This window comes from Scylla paramamosain, chromosome 47 (genome assembly GCF_035594125.1).
Source record: "Scylla paramamosain isolate STU-SP2022 chromosome 47, ASM3559412v1, whole genome shotgun sequence".
NCBI lineage: Eukaryota > Metazoa > Arthropoda > Malacostraca > Decapoda > Portunidae > Scylla > Scylla paramamosain.
In genome coordinates this window covers 5,657,852-5,677,101 of record NC_087197.1, presented here as the reverse complement: position 1 = coordinate 5,677,101, position 19,250 = coordinate 5,657,852, and the positions used below count along the sequence as shown (strand labels likewise).

The 19,250-nt window shown below is 46.3% G+C and overlaps 1 protein-coding gene across 1 annotated transcript in view; it reads right to left on the bottom strand.

Moving 5' to 3' along the window:
* Positions 1-11,337: 11,337 nt before the first annotated feature.
* LOC135094948 (magnesium-dependent phosphatase 1-like) overlaps positions 11,338-19,250 on the bottom strand; it is a 91,682-nt gene continuing 83,769 nt past the window's right edge. The window contains exon 5 of the mRNA XM_063995479.1: positions 11,338-13,841. Within this exon, the coding sequence (XP_063851549.1) occupies positions 13,676-13,841 (166 nt within the window). The 3' untranslated portion in view covers positions 11,338-13,675. The remainder of the gene's footprint in view (positions 13,842-19,250) is intronic.

The window sequence follows — 19,250 nt, the reverse complement described above, 5'->3', positions numbered from 1 at the left end:
ACATAAACGCAGCATCCAGCTTTGGATCGAAAATGAGGATAGAGAAAGTAGAAGGGAACAGAAAAGGGGCTACTGTCAGTTGCCTCAGACACCTGAGTTTCAGTGAGGAAAAGAAGATGAGGTTTAGAAGAGGAGAGGTGGTGTTCTACAGATTGAAAATTAGATCTTAGACCGCGAATGTTGCAGAAGTTAATGAAGAAAAAGTTGAGGGGGGGTGTCAAGACACTTAGGGTCGTCGACGGAAAGGCAGTCCGACCTGGGGACATTTATGGTCCCCTCCCCAGATGGGGACTCCGAGGCTGGTGTAGGAGTCGCCATGATTTTAAATTTTTTGAGTGAAGGGTGTGTGTGTTATTAGGTGCTTGTAGTTTTGTGTGGAGGAAGATATTGGATATATTATTATTTGTACGATATGTTTTCCCGGCGGCAAGCCAAGCACTGTTTGTCGCCAAGAGTGTATCCACAGTTCCGGGCCGAGCCCAATAAAGGAGAGATGTGTGTCCCTGTGTCTCGTTCCCCTGCCTAGCTATCTTACATGGCGCAGTGAAACCCTTACCTACACCGGTCAAGATGCCTCTACCTCGCCGATCCCCTCGCTCGACGCCTAGGGCCTCGACGACAGTGGTTCCTCGCAGCCTCCAGCCGCTGCTCCAGGAGGCAAGGCAGACCATCAGTGACCAGCAACAAGCCATCACCACCTTGCAGGCCAACATGGCAGCGCTCATCACACGAGGCAACGTGGCGCCCGCCCCTCGGGTGCCTCTCTCGGCTTCCCCCGAGAAATGCGACCTGGATATGACACCAGCTGCATTCAGGTCCTGGAAACGGTCCATGGAGTGCTGGCTTCTCTGCAAGTGGCCACGCCAGGAAGCGGTCCATCACGTCAGACTCCTCCCCCCGCTGCAACGTGCCTTGGACGCCAGATTCACCTTCAACCAGTGGAGCGCCCTCACACAGCAGGAGGCACTGGACGCCATTGGTAACCTAGTGCTTCGCTCCTCCAGCCCGGCAATGCAGTGGGCAGAGTTTTTCGGTGTCAGCCAAGGGCAGGACGAGTGTGTTAGTGACTACTTCGTACGGGGCGCCCAGAAAGTCAACGACTGCGCTTTCGAGTGTCCCCAGTGCAGCCTCAACCTCTCTGAGTACTTGCTATTGAAAAAGCTTGTGGTAGGCATCCGCGACACGGGCCTCAAACAGCAGGTGTATCAGGCGTGTGACTCGTTAGGCAGTGTGGACGCCCTAAGGGCCATGTGTTGTGCATATGAGGCAGCCCGCCAACACACCACAGGCGTGGGCGGTTGGCGGGAAAGCAGTCGCGCGGCTGGCACCGTGCGGGCCGAGGAGAACGGGAACCAGACGCTCGACGCCGCCGCTGCCACCACCTCTGGCAAGACACAGCCCTCACGTACTTGCTGGGACTGTGGTACTTCGCACGCCCCTGACAGAGCTTCCTGCCCGGCCAGGGAAGCAGTCTGCGTCGCCTGTCGTAAGAAAGGTCACTTCAAGAGGTGCTGCAGGAGCTCCAAGCGCCCACACGGCACTGCATCTGCTTACACCGTCTCGGGATCAGTGACAACGGCAGGCACGAACGTGTCCCGCCAACCCACCATAGAGGTAACAGTGGCGCTTGGCAAGGGCGCCAAGCACCGCACAGCAGCTGTGGCGGACACCGGCGCCCAGGTGTGCGTCGCGGGGGCGGCCCTCCTGTCCAGTCTGAACATACAACCCACGCAGCTACAGGGATGTGCAGGCTTGCGGGATGTAGCGGACTTGCCCTTACGGTGCCTCGGATCGTGCCGGTGTGACATTTACCTTGGCGGCCATGCTACACAGCAAGAAGTATACTTCGTACCCTCCGCCAGGTCGCTGTTCCTGTCACTGAGCGCGTGCAAGGAGCTGGGGCTGGTGAACGCCGGCTTCCCTCACCACTCCCTGCCGACAGTGCAAGCAGTGGAAGCGCGTGACACGACCGCCCAGCCTGCCCAGTCGCCTGCCAAGCCCGCTACGATACCATTCCCGCCACACGAGGAGCACGTACGACGGCTAGAGGAGTGGCTACTACAACACTTCTCGGCCTCCGCCTTCAACACCACAAGGAGCCCGCTGCCCGTGATGGACGGCGAGCCTCACCACATCCACCTGGCACCCAACGCTGTCCCCTACGCCTGCCACACGCCCGCCTCGGTGCCGAAACACTGGGAGGACGAGGTGAAAGCCCAGCTTGAAGACGACGTACGGCGAGGCGTCATCGAGCCCGTCCCGGCAGGGGAACCCACGGAGTGGTGTGCCCGCATGGTTGTGGTAGCAAAGAAATCAGGGCAACCGCGGCGCACCGTCGATTACCAGCGCCTCAACGCCGCATGCCGCAGAGAGACACACCACACCCCCGCCCCCTTCGACATGGTGTCTAGTGTCCCCAAACATTGCTTCAAGACAGTGGCTGACGCTTATTGGGGTACCACCAAGTCAGGCTGGACGAGGAGAGTCGAAGTCTCACCACCTTCATCACCCCATGGGGGAGGTTCAGGTACCTCCGGACCCCAATGGGCCACTGTTCTGCTGGCGACGCATACACAAAGCGCTTCGATGACGCCATCCAAGGCATCGTGAGGAAGCACAAGTGTATCGACGACACCCTCCTCTACGACAGCAACATCGAAGACGCATTCTGGCACACGTACGAGTTTCTGGCGACCTGTGCAGCCAAGGGGATTACTTTGAAGCCTGAAAAATTCCAGTTCGCACGGAGGGAGGTGGATTTCGTGGGTTTTCGCCTCGGCTGGGAGGAGTACAAACCCACAGACGAGCGCCTAGCGGCAATCAAAAGCTTCAGGATGCCTGACAAGCCCTCCATCTCAGACATCAGGTCGTGGTACGGGTTTGTCAATCAACTCGCCCCATTCCTCGCCACAGCCCCAATCATGAACGCCTTCAGGGAGCTCCTGAAGAAGCCGTGCGGAAAGGCTGTGTACTGGGACGAGCACCTGCAGGAGAAATTCCGCCGCGCTCAGGACACCATATGCCAGCTTGCAAAGGACGGCCTGGCATATTACGACAAAACCCGCCCCACAGTTGCCCTCACAGACTGGAGCAGGGAGGGCATTGGATTCATTATCCTGCAGCAGTTCTGCCACTGCTCGTCTGCTGCCGCTCCCTTCTGCTGCAGGGTGGGCTGGCGTCTGGCCCTGTGCGGAAGCCGCCACCTCACGGCCGCCGAGACTGGTTACGCCGCGGTAGAGGGGGAAACCTTGGCTGTGGTGTGGTGCCTCCAGAAAGCCCGGCTGTTCTTGTTGGGGTGCCCGAACCTCACCATCTTCACCGACCACCACCCTCTCACCAAGCTGCTGGGGGACAGGGCCCTCACAGAAGTCATCAACCCACGACTCTTCCGGCTCAAGGAGCGAACGCTACAATACCGCTTTCAAGTCAAATATCTGCCAGGAAAAAGGAACGCCGCAGCCGACTTCCTGTCCAGGTACCCAGCCCTCAGAAGCCCCACCACAGACACCGACGCCGACCTGGATGAGGACCTCACCGAGGCAGTAGCAGCCGTGGTCATCGCTACAGCCGAACACGAGGGTCACGTTCTCGACGAGTCAGCGGTGAGAAAATCTGCAGCCGACGACCCTGTCTACCAACTACTACTGGCCAAAGTGTTGGCCGCGGACTGGCACCCACACAAGGCGCAAGAAGTGGCCTGCCTGCGCCCGTTCTATGGCGTGAGGGACCGGTTGGCAGTCTCTCAAGACCTTGTCACATACACCTTTGACCAGAGTTGTGTGCGACTCGTGATTCCTGAGCCCCTCCGCCCACAGGTAGCAGCAAACTTACACGCTGGTCACCAAGGGCTAGATTCCATGCTGCGGAGGGCAAGGCAATGTGTATACTGGCCCGGGTTGGAAGGGGACCTGCAGCACTACCGGGTGTCGTGCACGTCATGCGAGACGCACGCTCCCTCTCAGCCCTCAGAAACACTCGTCATCACGCCGCCCCCAGAGTACCCATTCCAATCCACAGTGGCGGACATGTTTCAGCATGAGGGGCACACCTACATGGTCTACGCTGACAGGCTCAATGGATGGCTAGAACTCGCCCATTTCCCACACGGTGCTACATCTAATAAAATCAAGAGTCAAATGAGGCAGTACTTCACGCGATGGGGCGCCCCGGAACAGCTGTCCGCTGATGGGGGGCCGAACCTGGCGAGCGAGGAAATGTCGGAATTCCTCAAGAAGTGGGGTGTCATTGCACGCCTGTCCTCAGCACAGTACCCACAGTCAGACGGGCGGGCCGAAGCAGCGGTCAAGACGGCCAAAAGAATCATCAGAGCCAACACAGGTAGCGGGGGCTCATTGGACACGGACAAAACCTCCCTCGCTGTGCTGCAGTAGCTTAACACCCCGCTGCGATCTGTCAACAAGTCCCCCGCCCAACTTGCCACCGGAAGGCAGCTGCGTGATGGCGTGCCAACGGCCCGACGACATTACAAGGTGGACAGGCACTGGGGAAGGACGCTGCGTGAGAGAGAAGTGAAAATGGGGGAGGAAGGCAACACCCTGATGGCAACCTGCACACCCAGACAGCTCCGGCCCCTGCCCCCCCAGCACACGAGTAAGGATGCAGAACCAGGCCTCGGGCACGTGGGACCGCACGGGCTTGATCGTGGAGGCGCTGCCCTACAGGCAGTACACCGTCAGGCTTGATGGTAGCGGCCGAATAAGCCTCAGGAACAGGAAGCATCTGCGGCCCGTCGCTGAGTCAACCCCACCGCCCGCACCGCCAACCCTGCGCCCACCTACCCCGCCGGCCGCTCAACCAACCACGACACCCGCACAAGTCTCAACCCCCACCCAACCTCAGCTACGCCCCGCACCCAGGAGGCAGGTGCGGCGACCGGGGTGGCTGAGCGACTATGTGTAACACACACACACACACACACACACACACACACACACACACACATATCAGATTAATGTGTTGCAGGCACACATTTATCTTATGGGGGGGATATTGGATATATTATTATTTGTACGATATGTTTTCCCGGCGGCAAGCCAAGCACTGCTTGTCGCCAAGAGTGTATCCTCAGTCAGTGTTGCCAGATCCTCAGATTTTCCTGAGGTTCTACAGATTTCAGACCTCGTTTCAGATTTTCTGATTTTTTTTTCTAAATGGACAAAATCTACAGATATTTTCCTCACTTAAGGCACTTACTTAAGAATATGGTATGCATGAGTTCGGGACAGATGCCCTGTATTTTTCTTTTCCCTTACGGGAGTTGCCGATAAAAAAGGCCAGCCCTCCCCTAGAAGGAGGCACCTGCAACATCAAGTTTTAGTTCAGAGGCTACATAAAGATCAAGATCATACTGATCCCCGAGGCCCGAGGGCGCGCGCGTCATGTAAACAAAGTACAAACATACTCCCACAGTCCCACAGCCTGCCCCACACGACCCCAGCAAACACACAAGAACAAGCTATAGAGCTACATCGTCGCTATACCCTTACAACTACAAGCTATAGCAAGTAAGTAAGCTCTGCATGCTCAGAGGCGTAACAATAGGGTGGCAGAGGTAGCAAACTGCCACGGGGCCAGGGCCTATATAATAATGATTAGGTAAAGGGGGCCCGAGCCTATGGACGTAGAGTCTCGAAAAGGGGGCCAAGGGACCCAAGGGGTATGTGCCCATGGCACATACCCCTTGGTATAATACCAAGGGGTATGTGGTATGGGATAATGACATAATGCTAGCATTATGTCATTATCCCATATATGCTTGATATATACTGCTTGATATGTCATGTGATCTCATTAGCTTTATTATGTCCTGTGTATGAGTGCAGTTTTTCTTTTTCACACAGTGCTTCTCTCAATTTAGTTTCTATCTGCTAGCATTGTCATTATCCAATATATGCTTGATATATACTGCTTGATATGTCATGTGATCTCATTAGCTTTATTATGTCCTGTGTATGAGTGCAGTTTTCTTTTTCATACAGTGCTTCTCTCGCTACAAATGGTTTATGCTGGGTGTGTAATATGTGTAAAATTGCATGTAGTTGTATTAAGACGTCGTCAAACGGGATATGCAACCACTATTTTTTCACAAATATCGCAAGTTTTTGAGATTTAGCTTCCATTTCTAAAATCTCCCGTGTGACGTCGCCTTTATGGGCTACACTTCCTAAATGCTTGTTTTGAGTTAAAATTAACTAAATACCCTTTGTTCTGTTTATGTGGAGTTACCATAGGGCTAATAAAATTTCATTATTATCAACATATTTTTCCTCAGAAATTTTCCTTATGGGTTACAGATTTCTACAGATATTTTATCAGATTTGGTCAGATTATGCATAATTCAGTCTGGCAACACTGTCCTCAGTTCCGGGCAGAGCCCAATAAAGGAGAGATGTGTGTCCCTGTGTTTCGTTCCCCTGCCTAGCTATCTTACAGAAGAGAGTTGTCTTTAGAGGGCAGGCTGTGACTGCCCACTTGTGTTGTGAGACACAAAGGGAAACGTTCTGTGAGGTCACAGCTGGGTTTAATGATAAGTTCACAGCACCCCTGAACAGTGCTTTAGACCTCACTGGGAGTAATTATCGTTTCGGCAGGTGTCTACTGCCTCCTCCTGTGGTTGTCGATTGTTCAGCAGCTGTGGATGTTAAGGGTTGTTTGGAGTATTTCCCTTGTCTGTGGGTTGGTAAAACAGTCAGGCAACCTCAACTTAGTGTGACTTGGAGTTACGACCGTTGTGAATAGGGTGCAGGAGTCACAAGGGACCCTGTACACCGCTCTGTGAGCCCTGCACCGAGTCCATGTAAGAGGTGGCTCAGTGAAGCTATTCCAGGTGTGGCAGCTTTATGAAGTGGTAGGGATTTGTGGTTGTAAGTATATATATATATATATATATATATATATATATATATATATATATATATATATATATATATATATATATATAAATAATATTGTATTTGCCGGTGCATTAGATGCACTTTTTTTCTTGGAAAATGTATCTAATGCAACTATAGTACAGACACCCTATAGGTGTGGAGTTTAAGCAGTAGTAAATGTACACTTGTCGTAGTCATGGCATCCATGCCAGTATCGCCAGTATGGGTTCCGTCAAGGCCGCTCTACTGGTGATCTTCTGGCTTTCCTTACTGAGTCTTGGTCATCCTCTTTTAGTGATTTTGGTGAAACTTTTGCTGTTGCCTTGGACATATCAAAAGCTTTTGATAGAGTCTGGCACAAAACTTTGATCTCCAAACTACCCTCCTACGGTTTCTATCCTTCTCTCTGTAACTTCATCTCAAGTTTCCTTTCTGACCGTTCTATTGCTGCTGTGGTAGACAGTCACTGTTCTTCTCCTAAATCTATTAACAGTGGTGTTCCTCAGGGTTCTGTCCTGTCACCCACTCTCTTCTTATTATTCATTAATGATCTTCTAAACCAAACTTCTTGTCCTATCCACTCCTACGCTGATGATACCACCCTGCACTTTTCCACGTCTTTTCATAGACGTCAAACCCTTCAGGAGGTAAACATATCACGCAGGAAAGCCACAGAACGCCTGACTTCTGATCTTCCTAAAATTTCTGATTGGGGCAGAGCAAACTTGGTATTGTTCAATGCCTCAAAAACTCAATTACTCCATCTATCAACTCGACACAACCTTCCAGACAACTATCCTCTCTTCTTCAATGACACTCAACTGTCCCCCTCTTCTACACTGAACATCCTCGGTCTGCCCTTTACTTATAATCTGAACTGGAAACTTCACATCTTTTTTTTACTTATAATCTGAACTGGAATCTTCACATTTTTTTTTACTAGATTTTTGTTGCCCTTGGCCAGTGTCCTTCCTACATAAAAAAAAAATGCCTATGGAATTACCCCCAGTGGTGCCCACGCTTACACTGCCCATAGCAATGCCCTCAATGTGACTCCTTGTGAGGCCTTGCCACAGGCCACACCACCTGTTTATGTCACTCACGGCCACGAGCAAGATAGTGCCTGCCCTGATGAAGGTACAATTGTACCAGCGGACATAGGTGTACCTGAACGATAAGTAGAGGAGTAAGAGAGACTAATGAACTTATGATTTTACCACATCTAACAGTGTGATCATGTAACTATAAACTTGGTGATGTATTTTAATTAATTAGAGATAGGGCCAGACTACACAAATCAATTGACCCTGGACATGAGTGCAAACAATGACCCAGTCTTTGATTCAGTAATGTGTGAGATAAAAAGGATATAGAAAAAATATATATACATGTGTAAGGGTGATTAACCATAGACCCCCCAGTGAGACATGGATCTTATGAAGCCTGTGTATTGAAAATTTACACGTAAATATTCTTGTGATCTTGAGTACTGAAGATGAGTGTACTAACTTGCCAGATTTTAGACCTTAAAGCATAACTCTTCATGTAGCAATATGTAACAGTGTATGTAATTTGATGCCACTGTAGTTAGGAATGAATAAAAGGTGAAGTATCGAATGATTTTCTCAGACCTCAACCAGACTCCAAGAGTGGAGTACAGTTTTTGGAAGGTGCACACATTCAGGTGCACCAGTTGTTCTCTGCCTTGCTTTGGTTGTAAGTAATACTTAGAGGATTTTACTTAGTGCTTTGCATGTCTCGACTTTAAATATCTTGAATTCAGTATGCTGTGGTTTCCATATATTTCATATTGTATTTTATGTATTGATTTAATACTGGATTTTGATGAATGACTTGATATTTTCTGTGGTACTTTGCATGTAGTGACCACACCTGTCTTTGATGTTGTGTTTGATTATTTTATTATGTGATTATATTATGTGTGCATTTATGTGTTTTATGTGTTTGATGAAAAGTGATGCGTTACTATGTGACATCATTTGGTTCACGAAATCATGTTAACATACAGTGAACAGTAACGTGAAGTTTTTCGTTACAGAGTTCCTTGAAGTTTTATTAATTAATATCATGTGGTGGAGTTACTGTCTTTTATTTCTTGTGTGTGTTGTTGGGATGTTTATTTATTGGTTAATAAATAATGTTAGTTTTCTGAGCTGTGTTTATGGTTTACTCCACTGTGAGAACCCCAGCCTTAACTCCTGGTAACCGGGACTAAACACTGAAGAATTGTGCAAGTAACCTGAAGTGCTTGGTGAGTATATAATTGGTACAATTCCTGTGTAAACCCTAATTTATACTTTATGGTAAGTTGGGGGATTACTACACACTAAGCACAAACATTGTTACTAATAATATTACTAATAATAGAATAATAAAATTCTCTCTCTCTCTCTCTCTCTCTCTCTCTCTCTCTCTCTCTCTCTCTCTCTCTCTCTCTCTCTCTCTCTCTCTCTCTCTCTCTCTCTCTCTCTCTCTCTCTCTCCCCCTTGTTCCTTATCTCTGACAGATAGGGAGGAGGAGATGTGACAGGAGAGAAGGTTTGAGACAAGATGAAACAAGAATGGGAAGGAAAAGAAAAAGGGGGAAGGGACATAACCTGGGAAGAAGAGTACGTTGGGCAAGGAAGTGGAGGAAGGGAGGAGAATGCGAGGATAGAGAGAAAGCAGAAAGAATAAATATAAGGAGCAAGGATGAGGAATGAGCGAAGAATAAGAGGGAGAGAAAAGTATTGAGAAATAAGTATTATCTTTTCCACTCTTCCACTCCTTTTTCATTTTTCCTCCATCCATTTATTCCACATTCATGATCCTTCCATCCATTTTCATTCTCAATCAGTCTCATTCAACTTTGCAGTCCTCAGGATTGTTCTTACTCTCTCTCTCTCTCTCTCTCTCTCTCTCTCTCTCTCTCTCTCTCTCTCTCTCTCTCTCTCTCTCTCTCTCTCTCTCTCTCTCTCTCTCTCTCTCTCTTACACACACACACACACACACACACACACACACACACACACACACACACACACACACAGAGAGAGAGAGAGAGAGAGAGAGAGAGAGAATGGAAGGAGGGAGGATAGGTGGGTGGGTGAGACAGATGGAAGGAGGAAGGGAAAGGGGAAGAGGTCAGGAAAGGGAGAGGGAAGGAATGGGGATGGAAGGATTGAAGAGAGAGGAGGGCATGCAAGAGGGAGGGGGAAGGGGATAAGAGAGAGAGAGAGAGAGAGAGAGAAACAAAACACACACACACACACACATACATAGTTTTAGATGTGTATAGTAGTACTGTATAGCCAAAGCACTGCATCACAGCAGATGTGAGGACAAAATACACAGTTTTAGGGATTTTGGTGAAACTTTTGCTGTTGCCTTAGACATGTAATAAGCTTTTAATACAGTCTGGCACAAAGCTTTGATTTCCAAACACTCTTCTATGGCTTCAATCCTTCTCTCTGTAACTTCATCTCAAGTTTCCTCTCTGACCGTTCTATTGCTGCTATGGTAGACAGTCACTGTTTTTCTAAGTCTATTAACAATGGTGTTCCTAAGGGTTCTGTCCTGTCACACACTCTCTATTATTCATCAATAGTCTTCTAAACTTTTTTGTCTTATCCACTGGTGATATCATCTTGCACTTTTCCACATCTTTTTTGTAGACATCCAACCCTTCAGGAAGTAAAAAGCTCATGAAAAGAAGCCACAAAACACCTGACTTCTGATCTCTCTAAAATTTCTAATTGGGTTAAAGCAAATTTAGTAATGTTAAATGCTTCAAAAACTTAGTTCCTCCATTTATCAACTTGACACAACCTCTTCTTCAGTAACTCAACTGTCCCCTCTTCTATACTAACCATCCTCGTTCAGGTCTTATAATCTAAAATGGAAACTTCACATCTCATCTCCAGCTAAAGCAACTTATATGAAGTTAGGCATTGTGTTGTCTCTGCCAGTTTTTCTCACCCCACCCCAACTCCAGCTGCTAACTCTGTACAGGGGCCTTATCTGTCCATGTATGGAGTTTGCTTCATGGGGTAGGGGTGGGGGGGAGGGGTTCCACTCACACTGCAATTTTAGAGAGCGTGAAATCAAAAGCTTTTCATCTTATCAACTCCTCTCCTTTAGCTGTCTGTCTTCAGCCTGTCTCTTATCACCGCCATGTTGCAGGTCTTGCTATGTTCTACTGGTATTTTCACGCTAACTGCTCCTCTAATATTACTAACTACATGCCTCCCCTCCTTCTGTGGCCTGGCTGCACAAGACTTTCTTCTTTCTCTCATCCCTATTCTGTCTCCCTTCTCTAATGCATGAGTTAAGCAGTATTCTCAATCATTCATTCCTTTTCTGGTAAATTCTGGAACTCCCTGCCTGCTTCTGTATTTCCTTCTTCCTACTACTAGAATTTTTTCAAGAGGTAGGTTTCAAGACACTTTTCCTGTTTTTTTTTTTATTTGTTTTATTCTGTCTGACATCTCTATGGGAACTGGGCCTTTCTTTTTATTGATTTTTTTTTTTGCCTTTGGCCAATGTCTCTCTTACATAAAACACACACACACACACACACACACACACACACACACACACACACACCGCGTAGTGTATTGGTTAGCACACTCGGTTCACAACCAAGAAGGTCCAGTTTCGAATCCCGGGCGCGGCAAGGCAAATGGGCGAGCCTCTTGATGTGTAGCCCCTGTTCACCTAGCAGCAAGTAGGTAAAGGATGTAACCCGAGGGGTTGTGACCTCGCTGTCCCGGTGTGTGGTGTGTCATTGGTCTCAGTCCTACCCAAAGATCGATCACTATGACTTCTGAGCTCTTTCCGTAGAGGAAACGGCTAGCTGGATGACCAACAGAGGACTGTAGGTGAATCACACACACACACACTACAATTTTTTTTTCAATAACTTTATGATGAAACATAATAATTCTTTTCCACAAAACATTTTTGTAAACTAGGTGTTTGAAAACTGAAATTATTTTCCTCATAGGAATCAATGTAAAATACATTAATTCATTCTCAGACACTGGTCCACCATGTCTTAATGGGTAATGACCAACGCTCCCACTGCTAAGATGGCTGCTCTACAACATCTCCAGCTCTGAATTTTTTTTTATCCAGAAAGGATGTACTGGATGAACTTAGTGACACAGAGCTCATCAAAAGATATCGTTTAGACCATGCAGGCATTCTCTTTGTCACCGATCAAGTGAGGGAAGCCTTAGAGTGTCACAGAGAGGAGCAACCAACTCACCACCAAAATGAAAGTGATTTTAACACTTAGACATCTTGCTGCTGGGAAAAGCTACTAGGAAAATGCAGCTGTGCAGTAGTGATGGTATTGTGGGTCATAGAGAGAGCCACAGGTGGCTTGGATTTACTCCTGAGTGCCAAACCTTGTTTGTTTACTTCAAGGAACTTCTTCAACGGTTATCACATTTTACTTATTTCAAGGATTAAATTACTATCTTACTCTCTGTCTCAGTCCTCCAAATATATAAAAATAAAGGAAATATTTATAGAAACAACAATTTAATAATAAATGGCTGTTTTAGTTACATCTTGCAGTATTAGAAATCAAATAACTTTGTTCGAAAACCGAGTTGTTCAGAAAGAGACGTTAGGTAACCAAGGTTACCTGTGTGTGTGTGTGTGTGTGTGTGTGTGTGTGTGTGTGTGTGTATATATATATATATATATATATATATATATATATATATATATATATATATATATATATATATATATATATATATATATATATATATATATATATATATATATATATATATATATATATATATTAAGAAATAAAAAAAATGAAAAACTTCCCAGAGGCTAGCACTTTTAAACATGGCCCAGATGAAACTATGCAGATTAAGCTTCTCAGTCACACAACATTCTGGCATATAAAGAGTGTTCTTCCTTATGTTCTGCTTCATTAAACATCTACTTACAGCTTCATATTCTGGTGAATTTTCAACATCAACCACCATAATTTATTTTACAGAGTCAATTATCTTATAAAAATTTAGCATAAACCAAGAGATGCAAAAGAGATTCTGACCAGCCGTTTTACTTATAAGATTTTAAAAATAATTAATAAATAAATAAAGCAAGTCATACCCATGACATAATATAAGGCAACCTGTTCCTTTCTCCACAGTCTTCCCAATCACTAACTGGTACTCATCTATGTATAGGTTAGTGAAATTCAAAGAAGTCATCCCAGAAAAATTTCAATTGTAAGCAGGGATTCAAACCTGGAACTTCATGCACTGTACTGAGACATGCTATTGCTTGAACAATCATGCCTTGTAATTAACATGTTTTATCTCACAGAATATTAAGGATCTTCAACTTTGATTTACACTTCTGTTAATTAATCAATAAGCACTGAGATAAATTCACGCTTGAAATTAGAAAATCTGATGGCAAACTTGACTTGCTAAAAGGATTATAGTGGACTTTGCTTTAGTAAAACTGACTTTAACTCTTACCGATTACTTTTTATACAGTCTTCCATGAAATTACTATCTTTTAATGCTGTGTACTGTAAATAATGGTAAGAGAGATAAAAGCAGAGAAAATGGTCTAAATCACCTCATGTACCAAGCAGTGATATAAAAACCATTTTTTTTTTTTTTTGTAGTTTCAAGATCAGAAGATGCACAAAACTGAACTAGCTTCTGTAGCCCAGGTACAGAAACATCCTACAAGTATAAGTGTGAAACAATCCACTGAATAGATGCACATTATATAGAGTTATCAATGCCTGGAAAACTCTTCTAAACCCTGCTTGACAAGCTTCCTGGTGATGCCATCATCCACAATCACTGTGCGCACACCAATGGTATCTAAGTCATGCTTGTTTCTGTGCTCGTCGTCAAAGAACAGCATTTCACTGAATTCTGCTCCTGACTTGGTTTTTATTCTGAAATCCATAAAACAATTGTCATTAATGAGATACATATGAAACTATTCTCGCTAGAATACAATGAGCCAGTGAAAAGAAAACACTGTTCTCCTGCAGAAAATATATATATATATATATATATATATATATATATATATATATATATATATATATATATATATATATATATATATATATATATATATATTTTTTTTTTTTTTTTTTTTTTTTTTTTTTTTTTTTTTTTTTTTTGTCATATGTAAAGTCAACACATAATATCATTAGAATTTTAGTTTTCTTCCTTTGCGAACTTAGACATGTGTCATTTGACATATAGTAGAATATGTATAGTTGCTACTTATTGCCAAACAGAAAAAAAAAAAAACAATGCTAAACACCTTAGAGATCTAGTGAAAGGTTCTGCCTCTGCTATAGAGCCTGAAGACATATGCACAAGGACATGCTGCAGCTATATAGTACATATAATACAGAGTAAATTAAGTATTTGCATATATGGAATACTGAGGGTCAGCTTGAAATTGTCATTGACAGTATTATATTGAAGGCATGTCTGAGAGGGCGACTGAATTACCCATTGGGCATTAGTATGTGAAAGTCTGTTAATGTTACACAAGCTCCGGAAGCCAGAGAAACACCTTTGGAGACTGAATCTAAATAATGTGAACAGTGTTTACATGATCATGAAATATAAGTGAAGATTCATCTGAATGTCTCCCTACCCTCCTCTCCTTGTCTCTTATCTTTGATAGATAAGGGGAAGAGGAGGTAACAGGGAGGGAGGTTTGAAACAAGATGAAAAGGAAAGGAGAGGGAAGGAAAAAGGGGAGGAATGGGCATAAACAGTAAGGAGAGTACATGGGACAAGGAAGTGGAGGAAAGGTGAGGGAAGAGGATGGGAGGATGGGGAGAGTAGAACAAATATAAGCAACAAGAGTGAGGAGTGAGTGAAGAATTAGATGGAGAGAGGAAGTACTAAAAATAAGTATTTTTACCTGTCTTCCACTTCTTTTAATTTTTCTCCATCCATTTCCTTTGCATTTATCTTCCTTCCATCCATTTCCTTTCTCAGTCAGTATTATTCAACTTCACAATCCCCCAGGATTGTTCTCTCTCTCTCTCTCTCTCTCTCTCTCTCTCTCTCTCTCTCTCTCTCTCTCTCTCTCTCTCTCTCTCTCTCTCTCTCTCTCTCTCTCTCTCTCTCTCTCTCTCTAACACACACACACACACACACACACACACACACACACACACACACATAAAGAGAGAGAGAGAGAGAGTGGGTGGGATGGATGGATGGGTAGATGGAAGGAGGAAGGAAAGCGGGAGGAAGTCAGGAAAGAGAGAGAGAGAGAGAGAGTGGGTGGGATGGATGGATGGGTAGATGGAAGGAGGAAGGAAAGCGGGAGGAAGTCAGGAGAGAGAGAGAGAGAGAGAGAGAGAGAGAGAGAGAGAGAGAGAGAGAGAGAGAGAGAGAGAGAGTTTTAGATTTGATGGTAGTACCGCACAAATACAGTGCTGTATCACACCAGATGTGAGGACAAAACACAGTCCTTTAGGGATTCTGGCACCCACTCTCTTCCTGTTATTCATCAATGATCGTCTAAACCAACTTTTTGTCTTATCCACTCCTACGCTGATGATACCACCTTGCACTTTTCCATGTCTTCAAGAAGTAAACAGCTTGAATTATTATTTATGCCAATTTTTTTTTAAGATGATTATATATATATATATATATATATATATATATATATATATATATATATATATATATATATATATATATATATATATATATATATATATATATATATTGTTACGAGGGCCAGAAAATGTTTGTTTTCACTGTTTAAATCTAGCAGGGTGGGCGGCCATGTCAGGGAGCAGCGAGTTGTGCAGGCAGCAGAGAAAAAGGGGACACCATGACATCTAGCTGCCTCAGGCACCTTGCTTCGCCTTCTGTTTCGCTTTTGTGCCCTATCTCTGCAGGTGTGACCCCCGTGTACACCTGTGCTGAGAGACACTGACTGTAGTAAGAGACAGTGACTATGTTGATAGCCTGTGATCTGTGATATAGGGGTAAAACTGTTTGCAGTGGTGATGTCCACCCTTCCCCTTGTGCCACGTCCTGCCCTGTGACCTTGAGCTTGTACCTGTGTGGTTTCCATCAATATAAGGCAGTAAAGGACTCTAGTGTTTGCTTGCACCCTTCCCCTGAGTGTGTGAATGGCCACACAGTAGGGAAATAGCCTGGTAAGTCTTCATTCCAGCCCAGACCCCTGTAATGAGTGCTGCCGCCCTGCCCCAGCGCTTGTATCTTCGCCTCAAGAGATGGAGCCTGCAGGTGTGTTCTGGAAGAACACACCTGCAGAAATTTGGGGGTGGAATGGTGATGGAGTATGTGTGTGGAGGCATTAGTGATGTGCCGGTATAACCTTGATATCCAGGATCTGGTTGGTGAGTCTTTTGTGGTACCAAGAGCTCTTGTCCGCTGAAATTTGTTTGATGAATTGTGTCGGTGACGCTGGATTGAAGGGAGTTTATGGGCAGAGAGGCAGCCATTTTGTGAGTGGAATCTGTGGTGATGTCCTTGGAGGCTGCAGTGGTGACCTTAGAAACCGGTGCTGTGGTGTACTGGTGATTTTGGGGATGGTGTTATGGTGTTATAGGTGATCTTTGGTGATGATGGCGATGCCTTGTGAAGTTTGAGGTGAAATACGGGAATTATTATTTGAGGACACGGTGACGGCGTCTGGGTAAATTCCTGCAGCTGAGGGAAATATTTCAGTGGCCTGTGAAAGTGTAAATGTGTTTTAGTGCTGTGTGAAGTGACAGAAACATCATATATAAATGTGTACTACTTCAGTTTGGTTTGTGAGTTATTAATAGTAGTAATATATCTGTTTATGATATGGAATAATTGTGTTTTCTACCCCTCAATAATGACCTGGTATTTGAGGTGATTCCTGGTGTGCTGTGTCAAGGTAGGGGTAAAGTGAGAGGATGTAATTCTGGCGATTTTGGATAGGTCGGGTAGGCACTTGAAGCCTTTAAAAATTCAGACCTTTAAAACTTTCTGGGATCAGTGTACCGTTCACTTTCTTGAACCTTTCTTGAAAAAGATAACCTGGATCGTGATAAGAAATAGACACTAAGTGCGCTGAAGTGAAAACTGAGGTACAGAGTGAAATAAACAAGGTGAAGGCAAAACTGCAGCACAGAGAGGTTGTTACACGCACTTTGAGCGGTGTAGTGGGTCAGCTGGGTGACAGACTGACTGCTATGGAGGCGAGTGTTGCCATAGTGTCACTGAGGTGGCTGGGCTCACTGAGGCTGTGAAGTGCTTGGAGGACTGAGTGAGTGCTGTGGAGCTGTGATGACCATGCATAGCAAGCCTTGAGGGACCTGGTTAACACTAAGACTGAGTATGGAGGTGAAGAAACAGAAGGGAGTGAATGGGATGGTAGGAGTATCATTATGGGGCTGGAAGATGAGCTTGTGACAGCAGGGCAGGTAGCTCAGCCGAGTGTGGACCAGCCAGGCGGGCTAGCATGCTCCCATCCCTCCCTGCCACCAGCTCACCTCACCTGTGTTTGATGGACGAGTGTCGCTGGAGGCTCTCAGGGATGGGACGAGCAGGAGAAGGCTGCAGCTGGCATCAAGCCTGAAGGGACCAGCAATGGAGGTGCTGAGTCAACTGGACACCGCTCAGCGCGCCTCCTGCCCCATCCTGGTGAGTGTGCTGGAAAGGCAGTACGGCCACCACCACCAAGCTGAAGTATTCTGGGCTCAGTTCTGGGTCAAAGTCAGAGCTCGGGGAGAGACTATGCAGCAGATGGCTCAGGACTTAGAGCATTTTGTAATTAAGGTATACCCAGGGGTTTCCAAGGAGCTGATGGTAGTGCTGCTGAGAGACCAGTCTGTGGATGCACTGGAGGACCCTCAGCTGAAGATCTACATGAAGCAGGCGCACATGGGTGACCTGCAGGAGGACCTAGCACACGCCCTGGAGTTTGAGTAATTCATCAAGACTAGCTCTGGCAGGCCCAGGGAGGGACATAAAGATGGAGCTGCATGCTAGGCGCAGTCAAATTAAGAATAGACCCAAGACCTGCGCAAGGCAGTTCCGCTGGCAGTGCTGGTCATGTACCCAACCGGGTCACAAGCAGCAAGACTGCCCAGAGATGTCCACGTCCTCACAGTCCCAACCTGAAGAGCAAGGGCAGTATGTGTACTAGCCCTGTTGCTGGGAATGTAGCAAGCTAGGCCACCTCTCCTGTTCTTGTCCTGAGAAAGTGCAGAGGAACAAGACAGTGGATGCAGGAAACAGCAGCTGACTGGGGAAGGGAGACCGCAACCAACTGGTGCCATGCAGGCCAGTCTCCCAGTAAGATGTCATTAGGTGGCCACCCACAGCATGCAGGTGAAGGATGTGGTCGATGGGAAAGCATGTTGGCTAACTGTGGAAACAGCATCGGGGAGAACGTTTGTGAGGCCAGACATGACATTGACAAGGAGCCCTCCAGTGGTAGCACAGCAACTATGTGGTGTCACTGCACACTGCATGACACTACAAGGACCAGTGGAGGCCAGTATACGGGTTGGTCTAGTAGAGCAAGAGCTGCCTGTGTATGTGGCAGACACTGATGACTTGCTTGCTGGCTCTGGACTACCTCCTGGAGAGCCATGCCTGTTTGGACTTTGGAGAGATGTGCATGGAGGTCAAGAGGAAGGAGGTGCCACTGCTGAAGGTGAACACCAGCCCCCAGGTGGTAGCTGTCAAGACTACCTGTGTGCCACCGAGGATGGAGACTTGGGTGAGTTGCAGACTGAGTCGTGATATGGAAAATGAAGTCTGTTTGGTGGAGTCCTCACCCCTCTCCCGGTTGCAGAGTGGACTGCTGGTCAGGAAGACACTGATGATGAGCAAGTATGTGTGTTGGTCACTAATCTGGGCAATGAGAAGCAGCAGATACCAGCTGAAGCTGCAGTGGGAAGCTGCAAGGTGTGGAACTGGCACATGAGACGTCAGGCTCAGGCCCTAAGGAGATGGCAGTTATGACAGCTACCCATGGCTTGTCAGCACACCTGGAGGATCTGAGGAACAGTAGTATAGTATGCTTAGATAAGGATAGTATGCTTAGATAAGGAGCAGGCAGAAGTATGCTGATGTCTTCTTGTCAGGTGATTTAGACTTGGGGTGCACGAATCTGGTCAAACATCACATCAACACTATCAAGCAACCACCCAGGAGAGTTGCCCCTGCCTGGCATCATGAAATGTAAAAGGCAGTGGGTGAGCTTATCAAGTAGGGACTGGTGGAGAAGTCATGCAGCCCTTGGTCATCAGCTGTAGTCCTGGTAAAGAAGAAGGATGGCACAAGGTGCCGTGTGGACTACAGAGCTC